General features: G+C 43.2%; 1 protein-coding gene and 1 long non-coding RNA gene across 2 annotated transcripts in view; one reads left to right on the top strand and one right to left on the bottom strand.

Annotated features, from left to right (window-relative positions):
- The window catches only part of LOC116103684, a 26522-nt gene extending 16674 nt beyond the window's left edge, over positions 1-9848 (bottom strand). Inside the window, exons 1-2 of the long non-coding RNA XR_004123539.1 lie at positions 9760-9848; positions 8562-8777 (exon numbers count right to left, since the gene is read on the bottom strand). This is a non-coding gene — a long non-coding RNA (uncharacterized LOC116103684). The remainder of the gene's footprint in view (positions 1-8561; positions 8778-9759) is intronic.
- The window catches only part of Pgm5 (phosphoglucomutase 5), a 180802-nt gene that overhangs the window by 142319 nt on the left and 18398 nt on the right, over positions 1-20085 (top strand). Inside the window, exon 10 of the mRNA XM_031389981.1 lies at positions 8599-8733. Within this exon, the coding sequence (XP_031245841.1) occupies positions 8599-8733 (135 nt within the window). The remainder of the gene's footprint in view (positions 1-8598; positions 8734-20085) is intronic.

Here is a 20085-nt window from a genome sequence, read left to right as displayed (position 1 = left end):
GAGAGAGAGAAAGAGAGAGAGAAAGAGAGAGAGAGAGAGAGAGAATGAGATATGTGACTCTACTTCTTATTTCTTCATTGACCACAACTACTAATAAACCACAACCACCACCCCCTCCCCCCCTCCGCCAAATGGCTACCAACCACCAGCCTTGTCTCTTGGGGCACTAGCATTTATTTGCCCTCTGAAAAGTATCCAAAATTCCAAATGTTACACAATCACAGGAACTATCTGCAGTTGGCATAACCACAGCTCTGCTAGAGCACGAGGCAAATCCTTGTCAGCTGCTGCCTATCCTACACCTGGGATTAAGACAAAAACACATTCTAATAATACTTCTGTGTTTTTCTTTTTAAAAGAAACAAAAATTCCAGAATTCTCACTACAAATGTTTATTGCCATAAATCACTGGTGTGGTTGGAGAGATCTCTGGCTTCTACAACACCATCAATATTGCATCCTCTTTGGGATTCCTCCCAATTACCCTGTTGCTGCCATAGAGATCCCACAACTTTCAAACAGCAGGAAACTTTTCAAGTGTTCCAACCATTTGCAGATATTACAGATTTTAGGGAAGGCCAATTCAGAGCCCCAGATCTGAGCCTGGGTGGTAGCTGAACTGGTCATCCTGCTGCCTCTCCCTTTTCCTCACCACCGGGTGAGCTCTCCAGCACTGCTCTGGCTAGGCCACCCAATGCTATCATAGTAAGAAGCTAGGTCAGCTCTCTTGCTCTTATGCCTTCAGGGCCAGCTCACCTGCACCTACCCCTCCAGAGCCAGTTCCTCTGTGCTGCCCAGTCAAGGTGTGGGGCTCACTCTTCCAAGTGCTGCAGCCTGGGAAGAACTGAGCTGCTCTTCACTCTTGGTGTTGGTTCACCCATGCCTTTGTGAAAAGGGCCAGTTCCACTATATTGCTCAGGCTCGGTGCAGGGCCTGCCTGCTTTCCTAAGTGCTACAGCTAATGCAGGGCAAGGGCTAACTCTCCCACTCTCATGACCCCAGGCCCAGCTTTCCTGGCTATGGCAGATGGCAAGGTGGGTGGGTAGAATGAGAATGGTCGCCATAGGCTCATACATTTGCATGCTTGGTCTGTAGTTGGTGAAACTGTTTGGGAAGGACTAGAAGGTGTGGTCTTGTTGGAGGTGTGTCATTGGGGATGGGCTTTATGAGGTTTCATAAGCCCACATTATTATATAAGCCTGTTACTGAACTAACTCTCTCTTTCTCTCATGCTTGTGGGTTAGACATAAGTACTCAGGTACCTCCACTGCCATACCTTTTTGCCTCCTGCCAGGATTCCTGCCATGAAGATCATGGACTTTAACCCTCTGGGACCTTGAGTCCCCAACCTAACCAAAAGCTTTCTTTCGTGAATTGCCTTAGTCACGGTGTTTTGTCACAGCAGTAGAAAAGTAGCTAAGGCAAAGCCTAAATGAGACCATGTCTCTGGGTATAGAAGTACAGTCAGTGCACTGTACAAAGGCACCCAGCCTAACAGGCAAGCTGAAGTGGAAGTCCAAAGCTAGCCAAGAGGGGAGGTGCCTTTGTGTCCCTTTCCCACCCAGGTGGGGTCCCAGCTTGTAATTCATACAAAGGCCCTGTGTGGACTAGCTGCTGCCTTACTTAATTATGTTTGAACTCATGTTTCCAATTAATTCTATGACTTAAAGAAAGAAAAAGAGGCAGATCCATGTAGTTTTTTTTTTCTTTCTTTATGTGTTCCATCCAAATCCCCTGCTCTATGGGCTGCACGTTCTCATCTACAAAATATGGTTCAGATGTTACATGGCAATGTTTTTACCTGGAAGCTTTCCAGATAAATGGCCAGGATTTCCTGTTGGAGATACTATCCACATTAGGCTCAGGGTATCTTCCAAGGATGTCCGGACTCTACATTCACATGCCTCATGTGGCCGACTGACTGTACATGTGATGCTGTACCAGATTTCAGGGCCATATGCTGTTTCCCTCTGGAATTCATCCTACATCAGCATTGTAAGTCAGATGCTGCCAATAGTTGTTGGTAACGCACAGTTCCCCCTCCCGCCTGGCTGCAACATCTCCTATAGACTCCAAGCTAACATCTGGCAGCTCTGCATGGATTTAGCAACTAGCACATTTCTCTGCCTTGATTTACATGCGGGTTTAAAAAAAACCCCAAACAACAACCCTTCCAACACTCATTTATCAAACACTTATCAGAAACTTACTCTTCATCAGGCTCTGAGCCAGCTTTGAGGACCATACAAATCAGGACAAAAATGGTCAGACATTTTGCATAAAAAGTGATCCATGAACATGGGTACTTTCATATGGGGTGGCATCAGATCATTAGCCTGGAGTCAAAAGACCTAGAGGCTCTTACTATGTTATAACACTGGACTAGCTTCAACAATTTCCTGTCTCCTCTATAAGAAGAGAAAGTGGCCACATCCGAGGGACTTTAGGTCTCTAAGTTACTAATGACTATTAACAAAGGAACATTTTATTGCTGAAGAAGTCATTTCAGGGATAGACATGTAGACGGTAATTGGCAGAAGACTGACAAGATCAACAGTGATTCTAGAGGGTGGATAATACTCAATACCTGAGACCCCCATGGTAGACGAAGAGAACCAACTGCCAAAAGTTGTCCTCTGACCTCTACACTTGCACAGTGGCACTTCTATACATACCCCACCACCACCACAAACAGAATAACAATAATAAAAATAATAAAAAATAAATAAGTGTGTGCCATCATAAGACACTAGCATTAAGAATATGATTATTTGGTAATCATATTCAGAATCATTCCACTGTAGCATAGGAGGAATCATAAGACTTTTATGATGAGTGATACTCTCCAAAGCACTTTTTACACACATTTCCTGGTGTGATGCTCCCAGCCACCCTATAGACAAAGCTGTATTATTTTTCATCCAAGTTAAGAAACTAAGGCTTAGAGGGCTTAAATGACTTACTCAAGACCACCAACTAGCAAGTGGCCAAGCCAGAATTCTAGCCTGGGTGTATCTGGTTGCTATTCCTGAACCATATCCAAACTGACTGTACATAGTAAATCAAAGAGAGATAAATCAGAGAAAGAAAAACATGCTACTTGGTGTCTGGATGCTGAGTGGGTATTGTGTACAGACTGCTGCATGCAGCAGGTGTTATTGCAGATCTAGAGTGGGCCAAACTCTGCTCTCAGCACTGACGTATGAACTGCAGGCAAACTGGAGGCAGCAACTCTTACACCACCTTGCCCCATAACTTAGCCTATCTGCTAAAGTAGATAGGTACCCTCCCTTCCCTATGTTTGCTTGTTTGTCATGGCTATCATTCTGATATTCTAGCTGCTATAACTGCTGTGGCTACAGAGGAATCCTTCATGGATGTTCTGGGAATTCCTTAGACTATTGTTCTAAACATTAAAAACTGACGTGTAAGTTCAGTCCAGGCATCTGCAGGATGAGGCAGAGGACTCACAGAGAAAACACCATGGCAATGTTCCTGACTACAATATCCAACTTACCCAGAAGAGCACTAAATCCCAGTGCCCAAGGGATTCCCTCTACAAATTCAATCACCATGTCTGGGCCAAGGGCCTAACACTATTGTTTTGTAAGGACAATCCTCTCCCAGCTAATTCCAGTATGCAGCAAAGTTCACAATCTTCTCACAGTTGCCAGAAAGTCACACTGGCTTAACTTTAATGCCTTAGACAAACTTGCTTTGTTTTAGGACATTGTAGAAAGGAAGGATGGAATGGTAACTATCAGATCCACCTTGTTTGTAATGTGTTGGTGACTGCTATCTATAACTGTTATCTTCTACACCTCCCTGTGTAGGCGGAGCCCTTAGCTCCCCACTCACTACAAAGAACCTGCATTTGTTTTCATTTGGCTAAAGATGGAGAATCTTTCAGTGACTGCCTGGTGAGGTCCTTAGCATTGTCACTCCAGGTGTTGAACATGCAGGGACATTAGTTATCAAGTTTCTATGGAGGGTCTACTCGGTACCTGGCATTGTTCTGACTCTGTAGCTAAGGTAGAGGTGAACAAAGTGTGTGAGTCTCTCCGTCCCAGAGCTAATGAATGAGCTGGAGACAAAACCCAGTAGGTCAAACACTTTAGTGTCCATTTGCCATGGGAACTTTTTTTTATCCATTTGCTCTGGGCCTTGTCTGTTCAAGAGGATTTATGGCAACAGAAACACATAATGAAGCTGTTAGGATATAAATAAGAAACAGAGATCAAGACTGGGGAATGTATAAATCAGAGTGCCAAGGACAAAAGAAGAAAAACTCATAGCTTCACAAGTCATGGAGAGCCACTTGGACTTAGCTTCAAGTTTAGTGTTAAGGGTCCTGGCAACCATATTGAGCAGGGAAATATGGTTAGTTACAAAGTGTTTATTGTCAGAAAGCTAAAGACAACCAGTTCCTTGGGGGAAGGAAAGGCTTTCAAAACACTTGGCTTCTGAGAGAAAATCTAACATCTAGCTTCATACTGTCTTTACTGATATTCCCACAGAACAGAGAAAACGGGTGGTTATAAGACAGTGTGGTGTTGCAGCCTGCACTAAGAGCAAGAGTGGCAAACTAAAGTTCCATTCATCCAATGTATTTATAGCAGGAGTAGGTGGTCAGATTTGGGATATAGTCCAGATGCATCCACAGCTGGAACACCTGGGAAATAGAGGGTCGAACCCCTGATGATAATCTTCATCATCGTCATTTCTCTCTGCTGAAATTTTGATATGGCAGCTGGCCCCATTTTTTGTTTTCTGCTGTAAGGTTGAAGGGTAAATATTCCAGGCTGTGTGCATGATGTAATTGTTTATACCCGAGGTCAGCAGATGCTTTTGTAGAGAACTATATAATAAATATTTTAGGCCTTATGCACTAATTATGCACTCTCTGCCACAATTATTAATCTCTAAAACTACAGTGCAGAAATAGCCATAGGCAATTTCTAACTGAGTGGGGATGGCTGTGTCCCAATAAAACTTGATTTAAAAGCAGGGCAGTGGGGCTGACCAGTTTTACCTACAGGTAGTCTGTTCCCAAACAGCTTAAGAAAAAACAGCGACAACAACAAAGGGAAAGCATATTATTGTTAGTCTTTTGGTGAAACAAAGGAATGCTAAGAAACTAAGTCTTGTTTAATAGTGACTTTAGCCTTACTATTTTATTCAGAATAATAATGATTCATGCCCCAAAGAACATGGCTCAGCTTTGGACTGCAAATTCCTTTTTCTGATTGAAAGAAACAGGCATATCTCAAGATAATCCAGTCCAACTATTTACACATAGAAATGGTATTCACGTGGGGTATGAGCTCTGTTCTTGTACCTAAGACCAATCAATACCCGAGAAGAAGCAGCTTAAGAGAGGAGGTTTCATTTTGGATAACGGCGGCTGGAGAGACAGTCTGTCATGGCAGGGAAGGCATGGCAGCAGGTATGCAAGGCTACTGCTGGGGAATGCTGGTGCCCTGAGGCTTTTCTCCCTGTTCCTATTTTAACTAGTTGGGATCAAAGCCTATAGGATGGTGCCACCCACAGGTAGAGTGGGTCTTTCCTCCTCGGAGAATCATCTCTGGAAACACTCTCACAGGTGCACTCAGAAGTGTGCCTTTTAGGTAGTTCTAAGTTAGTCAAGTCAACAGTAGACATTAGCCTTACGCATGGATATGGCATTGCAATGCAGATGCTGGATGGTTCTGAAAGTCTTGCATTCCATGTAGAAAACAGAATGGCGATGGTGCTTGCCTTTATTGGCTTCTCAAACAACACTGATTCTCAACTGAGCACTTATGGTTGGTGTGCTAGGAAAGAGAGATGGTGTATGTCATTCACTCCATTACCACCTTTTTCAAGGTCAAAATCTCTTCCTACTGATTTCTAATGGTCTTCTATATGTGTAACATGCAGTATAACCAGAGAGAGAGAATGTGATTTTATTTGTAAAGGCTTAGTTTACAAATTGATGACTCAATATGACCTGAAATCTTTATACACCTCCTAACTGGCCTAAACAAACCCGGGAGGTTCATTGTGTGAGGGAAGCTGTCTCAAAGACTTGAGTCTGGGAAAGGACTGAAAAAGGGTAACCCCAAGATATTCAGTACTTGTAAAGAAAGGTGTGTCAAGTATTCTCATCCTTAGAATTGCTTTTAATCAACTTATAGACAAGCCATACCTAGTCCTGGGAGCTGTGAGTTATGTACTGGTGTGCCTGCCCCATATTGTATCAATGAGAATGTAGGCTTAAACATCAGTAACAGTTTTGAAAGCCTCTGTTAAAACACCGTGGTGAGCATAGCTGTGGGACTTCCAGGGGTCTATGATTAATTTGAATGTAATTTTGCAGCAGGTGTTTTCTGGATAATAGGAAATTCATTCTTTTGCTCCACTTGGGATTTCATTGAATGTTCTGCTCTCTGGTGGCAAAAGCTAAGAAACAGTTTTTGATGATTGAAATAGATGACTCCAGGTTTATGAAAAACATGTATTGTGTCTTTACCTTCACATACCTAGGACATAGACTAGCACTTACTCCCCAGGGACACTTTTGGATGTTGATCCAATAAACAAAAACTAGTAAGTACTTGGTTGCCTGATTCCCATTGGTTTGTGTTGAACGTTCCTACAAGAGACAAAGCTTTGTGTTTAGGGTTTGAAACAAAACTTTAAAAGGTAAAAAACCCACACAGAGGGGATCAGATGCCTTCCTGTAAGAAGCCGGCAGTTAGGTTTACACAGCAGGAATGGTATGGTTTTAGTGATGGCCAGATCATAAGTAGCAAGGCTGCAGGCCAGGGACATTTTAATGATAATTTACTTATAGAAAATGTCTGACATCAAGATCACCTAAGACGTCTACTTTTAAAAGAAGTAGCGACTACCTCTCCTGGGCAGTGCAGTAGAGCTGACCCCGGTGGTGATAACCTGGGTCAGACAAGGGCATGAAAGCAAGAGAGCTGACCCTGACCCCTTTGTTGCCTGCAGCATTGGATGAGCTAGCCAGGGCAGTGCTGGATAATTCATCCTGGTGATGAGGATGCAAGAGAGCTTGCAGGTCGACTAACTCAGCTACCTCACAGGTCCAGGGCTTTGAGTTGGCCCACCACAACATCTACCCCATTTAGGATCTCCTGGAGCATAAAAAGGTCTGTCCTTGTACATCCAAAGCTGTAGAATCTCTATATATAACACAGGGCAACAACAGGATATCCAAAAGTAGTCTCAGTGAGGATCCAGTATTGATAATGTAGCAGAAACCAGAGGCCTCGACCCAGACCAATGACTCATTGCAATGGCCATTTGTGAGCAAAGAAGTGTGGACAAAAGGGTACACTGTGTGACACACTGACACACTACAGCTTCCATGACAAGATTTTTAAAAATTGTATCCTATGTTCTTTTGGAGAGGAGGCTGAAAGGGTTGAGGGTAGATACAAAGGGACTGGGAGATGACTGGGATTGAGGTGCATGATGTGAAATTCACAAAGAATCAATAAAAAGTTAAAAAAAGAAGTAGCAACCGGCAGATGCTCTGTCTCTGCTTTCTTCCTCTGGCCACTCCAAATGCTTTACTGTCCAGACTTCCTTTATTAGCTGACTTATATTTCCATCAAAAGTCAGAATGTGATCTTATGATCACAGAAATATGGTCATATTTTAACTATCCCTATCACTAATGAGAAAAAAAAATACATAGAGTAGGGATGTGAGGGTCTAGGCCAATAAATAAATAAATAATGTTTGACAGCACTTACTGTACCTGGCTATAGCTCTGTATTGTCCCCAGGCTGGGGACAGCACTTCTAGGTAACAAAGAAATGGTCATCTGAGAGGGTGGGGTTGTTCTCAGCAATACTCACAGCCTGTGAGGGATGAGGTGGCAGTCCTAAGTTAGAACCCTTTACAGGGTTCTAGCACTACAAGAATGGGGAAGGGTTAAGTTAAGCCAAAGGGTATATAGAGATAATCTTAACCTTAAAATGAGATATTTCTACTCAGTATGTTGGTGCACATATACAATACCAGCTCTCGTAAGCTGGGGTCAGGGTCTTGGGAACAGGGCCAGCTTGGGTGACATAGCAAGACTCAGTCTAAAAAGGGGGGGTGGGCAGCCCCCATTTTTTGCAATTTTTGTAAGATTTTTGTACCCGGCTTATTGTAAAATTTCTTATTTCAATAGATAATTTGCATAATGCCTAGTGAATACAGATTTCTAAGGGTTACACCCTGGCTTTGGGACTATTAATTAAATAGTTTCCTGTCTCTGTTATCTCTGCTACTTTCTGAAGGCTTGTATCACTAGACCAAGGAAGTCTGAGCATATGTTCATAGCTTGGCTCTTCAGCATCTGCCAACATTAACCACAAAACAACAGAAATAGAACCAAGAAACAAATAGATAACCTCAAGTAACTTTGGGTCAACCACAGTGTTGTGCTTGAGTGAGCACCCAGAGCCAACTGTAAATAGACACGGCCCTAATGGGTTTCAGTGTATAGAACTATTCCGATTTCTGCAGCATGAATTAGATACCATTGCCTCTGCATTCACCTGTTAATTGAGCCATTTGGGATATTCTTGGTCTCAGGGCCTGAGGATCATTTTCTCGGATGCATCACGGCTCATATTCCGGCTCAGTTCCTCCAGTGGTGTGCGGGCCACCATCAGACTGTATGCAGAGAGCTACGAGAGGGATCCCAGCGGTCACGACCAGGAACCACAGGTACAAGATCAGAGCTGTGTCTTCCCCTTTAGAGTGCGCTCCGTCTTTAATGAAAAAACATGGATTACCTTAATGGGAAGCAAGTTGTGTGTGACCCCAAACAGATTTAATGCATTCATTGCAGTGTTTGAAACAGAAGAACTTTTCTGTGGAACTATGACAATTTCAGGACAGGATTTCCCAAATAACTTGTCTTTCTTCAGTGTCCTGCAGCTTAAACTTGGTGCTAATAAGAAAAGGTGCATTGTATACATAAGAAAAACTGAAGTCAAATTTGTCCGACCCTTAATTATACACACATAAATTATCAATCTTTGGGTGTTGGGGAAACCTTAGATTGGACCATGGCATTGAGGTGTCCACTCTGGGCTTCTTCTCTCAAACTGAGGAAGCACTCAGCCATAAACCACTATACTTCTGCATTTAATAATACTGCAGACAGACTGATCAGACAGAAAGAACCCCCTCTGCCCTTGAGTGCACCATGATGCTCTACCAGGTGCTCCTGACTCCTTGGTCTTTCTTTGGACCTGGTTTGTGCTGGTTTGGGGAATCCTGGGCTAAAATATTAGCCACACTTCCTTTTGGAAAAGCAGAAGGGCAGAAATCCAGGCTATTTCTCACTGTATGGTTATTCAAAATTTCCCGCTATACTCTGTCACCATGGGGGGCAACCCCTTTCTCTCTTGGTAGTTCAGTTTATTCAGGCTGCCGTGCTTTGGAGAACCTCAAAGAACTTGGTCATCACCGTGTTGTGGATTTTTCTACCTGCTCCCCGAACTCAAAGATCTGTAGGAGCAAAAATCATCCCAGATGGGGAAGTAGAGGCCCGAGAGGCATTCTCAGGGTGACAGGGGCATGAGTAGACAGAGCCCATGACCAGCATTTCGTCTAGCCCTTCCTTTCAGGATTATGAGGTTTCAATGCCAGGGGTAGGCCGCGCTCTGCCAAAAATAATTTGTCAGTGAGCACATTTCAACCAAGATAGTAAGTACCGAGCCATGCAAGAATTAGATGGAGACTTACATTCTCCTTCCGAATAAAACTGTCCGCTACACCTCACATTGAGAGCAGAGAAGAAAGGCAGGAGCTGTGCACTGGATGACAAATTTTTCTGGCCACTGCAGCTCTGAGTCATTCTGACTTGCAACTATTTTTTTTCTGAGTATTTCCCCCCTATTTGCACAGAACAAGTGGTTAAGACACTTGCTTTTTTTTTTTTTTTTTTTTTTTTTTTTTTTTTTTTTTTTGCTTTCCTCCCATGCTAAGCTTCTTCCAGGGCATTAGGCCTTCTACACACAAATAAGTCTCCAAGGTGGGCCATAAAAAGCAAATGGCATTTTTGACAAAGGTTTTCCTTGAAGCCAAAAATTCTCCAGAGGCCTGCTTTTAGATGGTTGTGTGGATAAGCAAAACACAAACAGTACTTGTTTTAGTCCCCATTACTGCGTATTTTCCACCCTGTTGGTATACACATTTGCCTCTCTGAGTGGCTGAGGAAGCCACTTCCAATACAAGCAAGAGTCTTTCCCCAGATCCAAGTAGACGGGGCTGAGTACATTTATTTTTGTACATGGTCTAGCTAAAAGTTCTGTATTAAAATAGAATTCCTGATTAAAATAGCACATATCATTGACTCATGGACTGAAGCCCTATTGCATAATACATTGGGATTATGATATAATAGTCAAAGTTTAAAAGAATTCTAACCTCATAAGGGAAGGAGGCATAAGGTAAAGGGGAAGGGAGGAGAGGCAGAAAGAGGGGAGGGGAGAAAAGAGGAAGAGAAGGAAGAGGCACAGTGGGTTACCCACATTAATCACTGCTTAGATCTATCTAGGCCCTTCCATTGGAGGTTTTTTTTTAAAGTTTTTTTTTTTACTTATTTATTTTATGTATATGAGTACACTGTAGCTGTACAGATGGCCGTGAGCCATCATGTGACTGCTGGGAATTGAACTCAGGACCTCTGCTTGCTCCTGCCCGGCTCGCTCAGGAGTAATACACTGTAGCTGTCTTCAGACGCACCAGATGTGGGCGTCAGATCTCATCATGGATGGTTGTGAGCCAACATGTGGTTGCTGGGATCCAAACTCCGGACCTTTGGAAGAGCAGTGCTCTTACCCGCTGAGCCATCTCGCCAGCCCCCATTGGAGGTTTTAAGGCTTCTGGGAAATGTAGCTTCCTGGCACAAACTGCTCTTTCCTTCTAAGAATTCCAAGAGGAAGCGGCTTTGGTTAACCATTAACAGAGATAAAGATAGGACACCCTGAGGCTGCTGGATCACGCCTGACAGGTGGCCCAAAAGGCAAGGACTCGTTTAGTTCATTCTCAGATTCTACTTCTTCAGTTTTGTCACATGGATTGCAAAGAACACATCCCTGTGCGAGCACACATGCATGCTTGTTAAAGTATACTCTAGTCTAGAGTTCTGTTAAGTAACTGTGTACATTTAACCCACCCCAATGCTGTAATGTTCTAGTTAGTGTGAGGACAGAGTTCCCTTCACTTACCTTACTGGTATCTATTTTACATTGCACATGGATTGCTTCTTTCTCAGACATTTAAAGAACAAGAACCAGGCAACTTTAAACATTCAGGCTTGTTACCTCGAGGAGGAAGTGTTCAAATTATCCTAGTGATTTAACTAGGAAACCCAGTAATGTAATCAGTAGGTCCTCACTCCCCGACCCTACAGCTAGAGTTTCTGCTGTGTCCTTTTGCAGAGGTGACGATGCTGTTTTGTTTTAAGGTGACATCGAGTCATCACTGTACCTAAAGCAAACCCTTTACAACTAATCTATCCATACTTAGCTATGATGGATGGTGAGGGAAGGAAGGACCTGAGGAAGGCCCTAGGAGGGAAGGTAGTTTTGCACAGCTTCGGTCTTTACTCTATATTCGGAAAGTCCCCACCAAGGGCAGATGCTAAAACATCACATCATTTTCAAACACAGTCACTTTAATTTTACTGGCAATCAGGCCCCTAATGAGCTCTCAAACCAGCTGGTGGAGACTTGTAAAAAACAGCTTGGGCTGGAATGGTTTAAATTTACAGGTAACTAGAAACAACATGGCCGTTTCCATATTCCTTCCTTCTCACCTCTGGTCTGGATTGCCAAACATTCCGTTCACTTTCTTCCCTTGTCCACAGGAGCCCATGGGTGGAGTAGCTAATGCACAAAAGACAGCCAAAGGGAAAAGGAACACTGTTTTAGAAAGGACTAGGTTAATCAGAGAATGAAGGTCATCTTGGGACTAATCAAGATGTAACCACACCCCAGCCCACTCCAGTCTTGGGAAGGAGCCAATACTCGAGCCTTCCTTGAAACTGATGCCTGGATGTGTTTCTGATAAGCGGCATCCATCAGTAGAGTACCTAAAGCATCATGAGGTTTTTGTTTTTTGTTTTGTTAATTCATATGTCAAACCTAAGCCCACCTACCATTTTGTTCTAACAGTCCATTTATAGTTCAGAAATATACATTGCAGAGCCAAGTGTTTATGTATGGAGCAAATGTCCAGACCAGGGAACTTTTGAGATTGAAGATATCTGGTAATACTTCTGTTGAGATTAGCCATTGTCAACTGCCTGTGTGGTTTCTCCAGCTCCACACTTACATCCAGTGGAAGAACTGCATTTCTTCTTAGGTGGGGGCTTCTGAGAAAGATGTAAGAAGAGAAGAGTTAGATCAGAGAAGTTCAGCCCAGACTGTCATCAGAACCACTTGGAAAGATCTATACAAACATCGATAGCAGACCCACGTTTAGAGATTCCGTTTCCGGAGTTGGGACTTGAGATTTATCGAGATGCTTCTAACTTTGCTTTTTTAAATGTATCAGTTAAATAATGTTTCAGGCTCAATTCTAAACACGCTGCTTCTGTTATCTCTCATTTCACTGCCACCTGGTGGTGGGATTACTGTTACTCCCACTGGTTGGAAATAAGACCACTACCACAATTTTGTGCCAAATTTGAAGCAAGCGTTAATTGAATACTGGCTAGGATGATGGACACTGGCCAGGTCTACTCTTGGGTTCTCAGGAAATGGCATGCATCACATTTTGCAGGGGCTTTGAAAGGTAACCCTACAAGGTCACTGCATTTTCCATCATGTCCAGTCAGAGGCAAGCCTTCAGCTTGATAAAGCACAACTGGTGGGGTTAGTTCAACAAACTTGCTTAAGAGAGTGAAAACATGTGGTTGGTTATTTCCCAAAAACTATAGCTCCCAGCATTCCAGCAAGTCCTTATCCTTACAGGTTACTGTGACAATTATCATCCAGTTTTCCAAAAGTGGAAACCCTGAGAGGGAGTTGTTCCAAACCATGGATCATTTCTGGATTGGTTTTGTTTTAAGAAAGACTTCTGGTCAGACAAATGGTTAAGTCCAAAGGGGCAAGGATTTCTAACCCAAGCTTGAGTTCAATGCAGTATCTGGAAGTTTAGTTCAATTTTACTAAGAGGTTTGCCTTCAAAGGCTGGGGGATGGCTCAGCAGCTAAAATGTTTCTTTTTCTATATTCATCAATTCTCTGAGCCTCTATCATCAACTAGAACCCAAGAACTCAGTAAAATTCACTTCAGTCCAGTCTCACCTGACCTCCAGAGAGGGCTCCAGTGGACTGTAACTAGTATGTCCCAGAAGGTGCAGCTCTGGGATGGCCAAGGAAGAACTGTGCAGAGCCAGCCAGGTATGGGGGCGGGGTGGGGAAGGAGTAAGGAGGTTCTGTCCCCTCCAATAATATCCCTTCCCATGGGTTATCCCAACCCTCTTCAGGGGCTTTATGGAGGCTTCGTTACTCAAATTTGATTGATTAAGCCAATGCCCTCCATTGTTGAGCTCATCCTAGGGGTCAGGGAGTCACTGGTTCAAGTTGTCTAACCACATGGGTGTGTCTTTGTTGGACAGCTCCCAGCCTGAAGACACTGTGTGAGTATAAAGTTGCATGTAGGTGGAGTATAATCAGTCAAAATGCTCATCACCCAGAAAATTCCAATAGTGTTAGATCTACACCAGGATCACAAGCATATATGGACTCTTACCATTTCAGACATAGAAATATGGGCAAATGACAAGTTTTCTGCAAGTAGCCTTTTACAACATTATTGAAAGAATAATATTCTAAATGTATGCTGGTTATGTTTTATAGCTCATAAATAGCCTGGAAAATTATTAGTCAAAAACTTGAAGAATAGAATTAGAAATTGAGGTATTTATGATGTAAGAGTTGGAAACATGACAGACTTCAAAGAGACACAATAGGCATTACTTAGCTGGTCCATTTTCGGGATGTGATGAAAACCTGTGTGGATGTGAATGTTTATATGTGTGTATTTGTATGTCTGGGAGTGTGAGAACAGTTTTAGAGTCATACGATAACCATATAATAAAATACAACTTTGCTATTTAGAAAAAGATCTTCATAGGATGTCTTCACAGCCACATGTTTGAAGAAATCCATGAGGAAAGGTTTCATTTTTCCCTTTCTCCTTAGAGTTGAGTATGTGTGGCTGTAATGTGGCCCAGAGCAGGAGGGGAAATTGATGCAGAGAGAGCTGAGAGAAGAAACACATGGCAAAAGAGTTGGGCTATAAACTCTGTGGCCAAGTTAAGGAGCTGGCTCACTTCCTTGGAAGAGACAAATGACCCAGACATCTTCAGAAATTTAAAAATAATACGAGGTGGCGACAGATGACCAGCTGTTCACCAGGGCTAATGAATATGAAATTTGAGGAAATAAACTCAAGCTGAAGGGAAAGAGGTTCAGATTGGCTATCTGGACTGTTTCTCACCAGTAACAACCCAGCTAGGATAGCCAGCTTGAGCTTTTCTAGAAGCCTCTATAATTCAAATAAGAATCTTAATATATGGGCAAAGATGCAGAGATCAGATAAAATAATGCCTCAAAGCATTTTCACCCTTAAAATGCCAATTCTGAAGAGGGCGGGGGGTGGGGGAGAGAATCATGTTCAAGCTACTGGGTGGGTTAGATTTCCCTCTAGTGGTGTAGAAAACAACTGACTGCCTTTCATAAATCTTCACTTGAAACAGAATTAATCTTTCAATAAAGAAAATGTTATATACTATTTTGTTGTTGTTGTTGTTGTTGTTGTTACTGTCTTGTTTGTCTCTCTGTGGTGTGTGTGTGTGTGTGGTCCATGTTGGGTGATGGGAATTTGAACTTAGGTCCTTGTGTTTGCGCAGTGAGTATTAATCCACAGAGTTATCTCCCCAGCCCCGTTGTCCAGGCTCTCTTATATTTCTGCTCGCTTAGTTAAGTTACTACCTGAGGAAAACCAAAATGAAGTCAAGTGAATCATCAGGCCCACAGTCCTCCTTTTTCTGGCCTTGAATTTGAAATCTGGACCCTAGCTCAGCCATTCTGTCGGTGTGTTATTTCCCTGGAGTTGAGAGGTCTCTCTGGATAACCAGGAATCAGAGGACATGACAAACCAGCTTTGGGCTGGGACTTTGGCTCGTGTTTCCCAGGATGTCACACACCAGTGCTCTCTGGAGTTTTGATGACAATGAGCCTTTTCCTGAAACCAGCCTTTGTGGTTAGAATATTCCTCAGAGTACTACATGTGTTATGGCCCTGCCCACACACTGTGCCCTACCTGGAACCTATGAGAGGCTAGACCCTGCCTATGCATGCCCCTCTGTCAGTCCTGCAGCAGGGTCAGGCCACATCTCCTTTAAAGCAGTATGAACAGAAGAGACCCTCTGTCCAAGCCTCATAACAGAATATCCAGTTGCCAACGTGTCCAAAAAAAAAAAAAAAAACCTAGTGGCTGTAAGAACAGAACATGGAGGAGCTGAACGTTAGGGCTTGAGCTTGCTTTCGGGTCGGGTTTAGCTTAAGGTTTAGAAATCCTAAAGATTAAAAACATGAGACACACTGCTCTCAGTTGACAAAACAAAAGCAGAACTAGCTTTTAAAGGAGTGTAAGGAAGGGGCTGGAGAGATGGGCTCAGTAGTTAGGAGCACTGACTGTTCTTCCAAAGGTCTCGAGTTCAAACCCAGCAACCACATGGTGGCTCACAACCACCTGTAGAGCTACAGTGTACACAAATACATAAAATAAATAAATAAATCATGAATAATAATTTTTTATTATATTATCATAATAAATTTTTTAAAAAAGGAGTGTAAGGAAATGTAACATCTAAGTCTCTTGCTTCTGATGCTATCCCGATTTTCTAAAATTAAGATACAACTCTTATCAGGTTTACGTTGAGCCTCCGCTTTGCTGTGTCCCAGGCACATGTTTGACCAGTTTTTGGTTAACCCTGTACTATTTACGTCTACAAATCATTAAATCTTGCTGGATCTTGTTTACTCAGCCTCAGAAAGCATGAATGAATTTGTGCTGGTCATACAAGTACAGAAGGTCACTAGTCATAGCTCCTCTTGCCAGATGATGGGTTTGACAGGCTGTGGTCAGCACAATCCGGCTTTTCTAATGTCTTTAGTCCAGCCCAGCTGCACAGCACAACAAAATTTCAGCACCTTTTCGTAGAAAGCTGCACAAGTAAATCACTGGCTTTGCTCATAAACCAAAGCCCTGGACTCAGTGTAACCAGCTGGTACCTGGAGAGGGCTCTGCTAGGCTTCACCACAGTCATGTGCCAGCGTGGGAAACCGCACGCACTGTCAGAGTAAAGATCATCTGGCTCGACTCTCCTTAGGCTCTTGGCTGGTTTTTAGGTTGCCATCCTAGTGCCATATTGAGACATCATGTGTGAGATGCACAACAGGGGAGTCCCTCACTCTTGTTTTTGCCTCCCGGTAATGCTGGGATCTAAGAGGAGCTCAGAGTTGGGGTGGGGGCATTTTGATGGCAGGATACTTAGGTCTTGGGAAGAAGGAAAGCAAAGAAAGAGTAATGAAGTTCAGGTTGGAGTTTAGAATGGGAGGAGTTCACATCTGAGTACATCCTTTGGTAGAAATTGTCATGTGAGACTGTTTGGTTGGCTGGAATCTGAGTGCCCCATACTTTATGGCTTAGGAATTGAAGTTAGGTGAGACTGAAGTGCAAACTTAAGGGTTCTTTGGAAAGTCAGTTGTGTTGAATGGTGCTTTGTTTGGGGCAAACAAGTGAAGGAGTGCTCTCCTGAACTGGATACAGGTGAAAAGATGTTTTTCTAAAGCATACCCGTAAACAATGATTTCATTAAAGTAGACACAGGTGAAAGTGTAAGGTAAGTCCCACTGAGGCAGACACAGGCGAAAGGTTGTTCTGCTAAGACAAGCACATGAAAGGACATGTGATGAAGGACTCTATGCTAACAACAAGCATGTATTGGTCCACCCCACCTTGCAAGGTTGAGCTGCATTGGTTGGGACTCCATAGAGAGAAATGCACCAAAAAAAAAAAAAAACTTCTGGTGATGTGAGGCAGTTTCTTGCTGCTTTCACAGACTTGGGCAGATTGACAGAGTGATGTCAGATGCATTGTGCTGAGGCAAGACCCGTAGAGGACCCTTGATGTTTGGAGGGTATAAATAGGACTCAGTGGACAGTGATAGGGGATGAGCTTGGCTTGCTTATAGAGCTAGCTGTGCAATGCTTCTGGGTCTCTGGTCTTTCCTGGTCTTTCCTGGTCTTCACTTTGCTGAGAGAGGCACAGCCAAGAACTTCTCCTGGCATCCCTCTGGGTACCTCCTGGTGACTAGAGCCAAGGCTGAGGCCTGCCTGTCTCTGATAGGCAGTGCCACCACTGCTGATTCATGTTTGCTATCCTGACTCTACCGAAATGGACTGCTGGTGTATCCATGAAGTGTTTGTGAGTGAATTGAGCTGCCGCTGCTAACCTGCAAACTGAACCGCTGATTTCCAGACAACACAGATGGGAGTTGCTCCAAAGAACCTTTCTAAACAGGTCCACTTCCCCCTTATCCCTTGCTTCCCACTACCTCTGGTGGGTGATGGGCTAGCCGGGAGGTTAAAGCATTCAAAAACCATCATTAAAAGTAGAGTCTTGAACAAATGAAGGTTACAGGAGGCCACGAGAATGGCTTAAAATGATGGCTCTATAATTGTTGGATATGAAAGGGCCAGCAAATCAGGAGATAACTGCTAGTAACCCAATGATTTGTTACTCACAGTCCTGAAGAGGAGAGGACACATGCCCCACAAGATCCCAGGGAGTGTACAAGGGGCAGCTGAGAGTCAGAAGAGGCAAGGGAAACCTTCAGCCTGGCTCTTCATTCATTCTCTGTGATAAATGTGGACTAGGCCAGGCAAGCAAGTTTAAGACTGGCTAGTTCAAATAATTCCAGGAAACTGTTCTGGAACACGGGGCCTGTCCCCATCTGCCTCGTATCTGGCTTTGGGAGATGAGGGCAGAAAAATAATGGTCTAAGTATGAAATTAATGAAGGTAGCTACTGGCCAGCAAGTGGAGGACACTTTAGTATAAGTTGTCAGGTACCTGTAAGACGTAGGCAGTTCTGGAAGGGCAGTCTCTTGATATCAGAGAGGCACTGGGATACCAAAGTATTGGAATAAAGAGATGAGCTGAATACTGAGAGAAATTGGAAAAGCCAGCCAATTCTTTAGTGGCAAAAATTTGGGGAGATTCTCCAAAAAAAAAAGTCTTTTTAAACATACAGTCAGTGTCAGATTGAAGGTCTGTGGATCGGAGGTCAAGCTTCAGAGTTAGAGATGTAGTTTTTCAGCCCTGTTTCTTCCATTTCCCAGTTCCATAGACTATATAACTCAGCGTGTCTGAACAGCCATCATTCTCTCAGTTAAACAGCGCATTCAGATACATTTTACTTTATGGGATTTTTACAATAATATGGACTGGGGAGATTACTCAGTGGTCAGAGTACTGGCTGCTCTCCCAGAGGACCAGGGTTCAATCCCCAGCACCCACAAATACAGCTCACAGCTGCCTGCACAACAGTCTGTAACTCTAGTTGTGGAGGACCCAAAACCCTCATACAGACATACATATAGGCCAAAATATTTATGCACATAAAATAAAAATAAATCATTTATAATAATGTGAAAATCAGATTATTCATATAAAAAGCTTGCCTAATTCATGGCTCATGAATTTGCTTAAATGTCAGTTTTCATTATTGTTTCTTCCATTATTATTATTATTATTATTATTATTATTATTATTATTATTATTATAATAACAGTATGAACAAGATTCTGCTCACATAAGGATATAAAAGATTCTCTGGAGAATTAGTAGTGTTTTTTAAAAATGGAATTTACCTGTCATTAGCGTCTTACTGGGTGGGTCTAAGGAGGCTTCTCTCAGAGCTCATGACCTGGGTCTTACAGGAAGCTTCCAGCCCCTGTGCGTTCTTCTCATACTGTGCTATGGGGAAGGCTTTGAACTGAACTCAAGTCTCTACTAGCTCACTTCTACCATCCTTTAGGGCTCCCGCATCCATAGAGTGTGTGGAGCAAATTCACCGTCTTCTTGGCTTGGAGCAACCTGTACTGAGCTGGGTTTGCTCAGTGACCCAGTTTCTCTAAGAAGCTGTGCCATCTGTAGGCCATTTCTAACCCATGGACATCAACACTAGAGTGGGTGGGGGATGGAGGGTGGGTTCATTGAAGGAAGAATTCCTGAAGTCTCTATTGCTGGCCACCAGGCACGTGCTTGTTAAATTTTCAGAGCTGAACAGGAAAATCAGTCTCCCAGAGCATGGGCCTGCAAGCATACTCCATAAAGGTTCATTCGGAATTCATAAGGCTTTGCTGGCTGCATACGTTTGCAAGAGCTGGTGTAACAAAGTACCATAGACTAATGGATTGAACAAGAAAAACTCACCATGTCACAATTCTGGATCGTTCAAGAGCCAGGTATCAAAAGGGTTATTTCCTTCTAAGGCAGTGTTTCTCAACCCTTAGGTATTCACATTACGATTTACTATAGTAGCAAAATCTCAGTAATGAGGTAGCAACCAGATAATTTTATGGCTGGGGGTGGGGGTCACCACAACACCAGGAATAATATTCAAGGGTTGCAGCCTTAGAAAGGCTAAGAACCACTTATCTAGGGACCCTGAGGAAATGGGCTGTTTTGGCCCTCTACTCTTGGTATGAACATAGCTGTCTTCTCTGCCTCTGGCATTTTTTCCCTCTCCATGTGTTTCTCTACCCAAATCCGCTCTTTGTATAAGAACATTAGTCATGTTACTCAGCTTTCCATCACTGTGACAAAATACCCAAGACAATCACCTTACAAGGAGAAAAGGTTTTGACTCCTGGTTCCAGCAGCTTTAGTCCATGGTTGGTTGACTCTACTGCCGTCAAGCAGCGGCAGCATATCAGTATGGGAAATGCGTGGCCGAGCATAGCTGCTTCGCGGCAGCATATCAG

The sequence above is a fragment of the Mastomys coucha genome, unplaced genomic scaffold (assembly GCF_008632895.1).
Source record: "Mastomys coucha isolate ucsf_1 unplaced genomic scaffold, UCSF_Mcou_1 pScaffold21, whole genome shotgun sequence".
In the NCBI taxonomy this organism is placed as follows: domain Eukaryota; kingdom Metazoa; phylum Chordata; class Mammalia; order Rodentia; family Muridae; genus Mastomys; species Mastomys coucha.
Note: the sequence above shows the minus strand (reverse complement) of the source record. Positions and strands in the feature narration are given on the sequence as shown.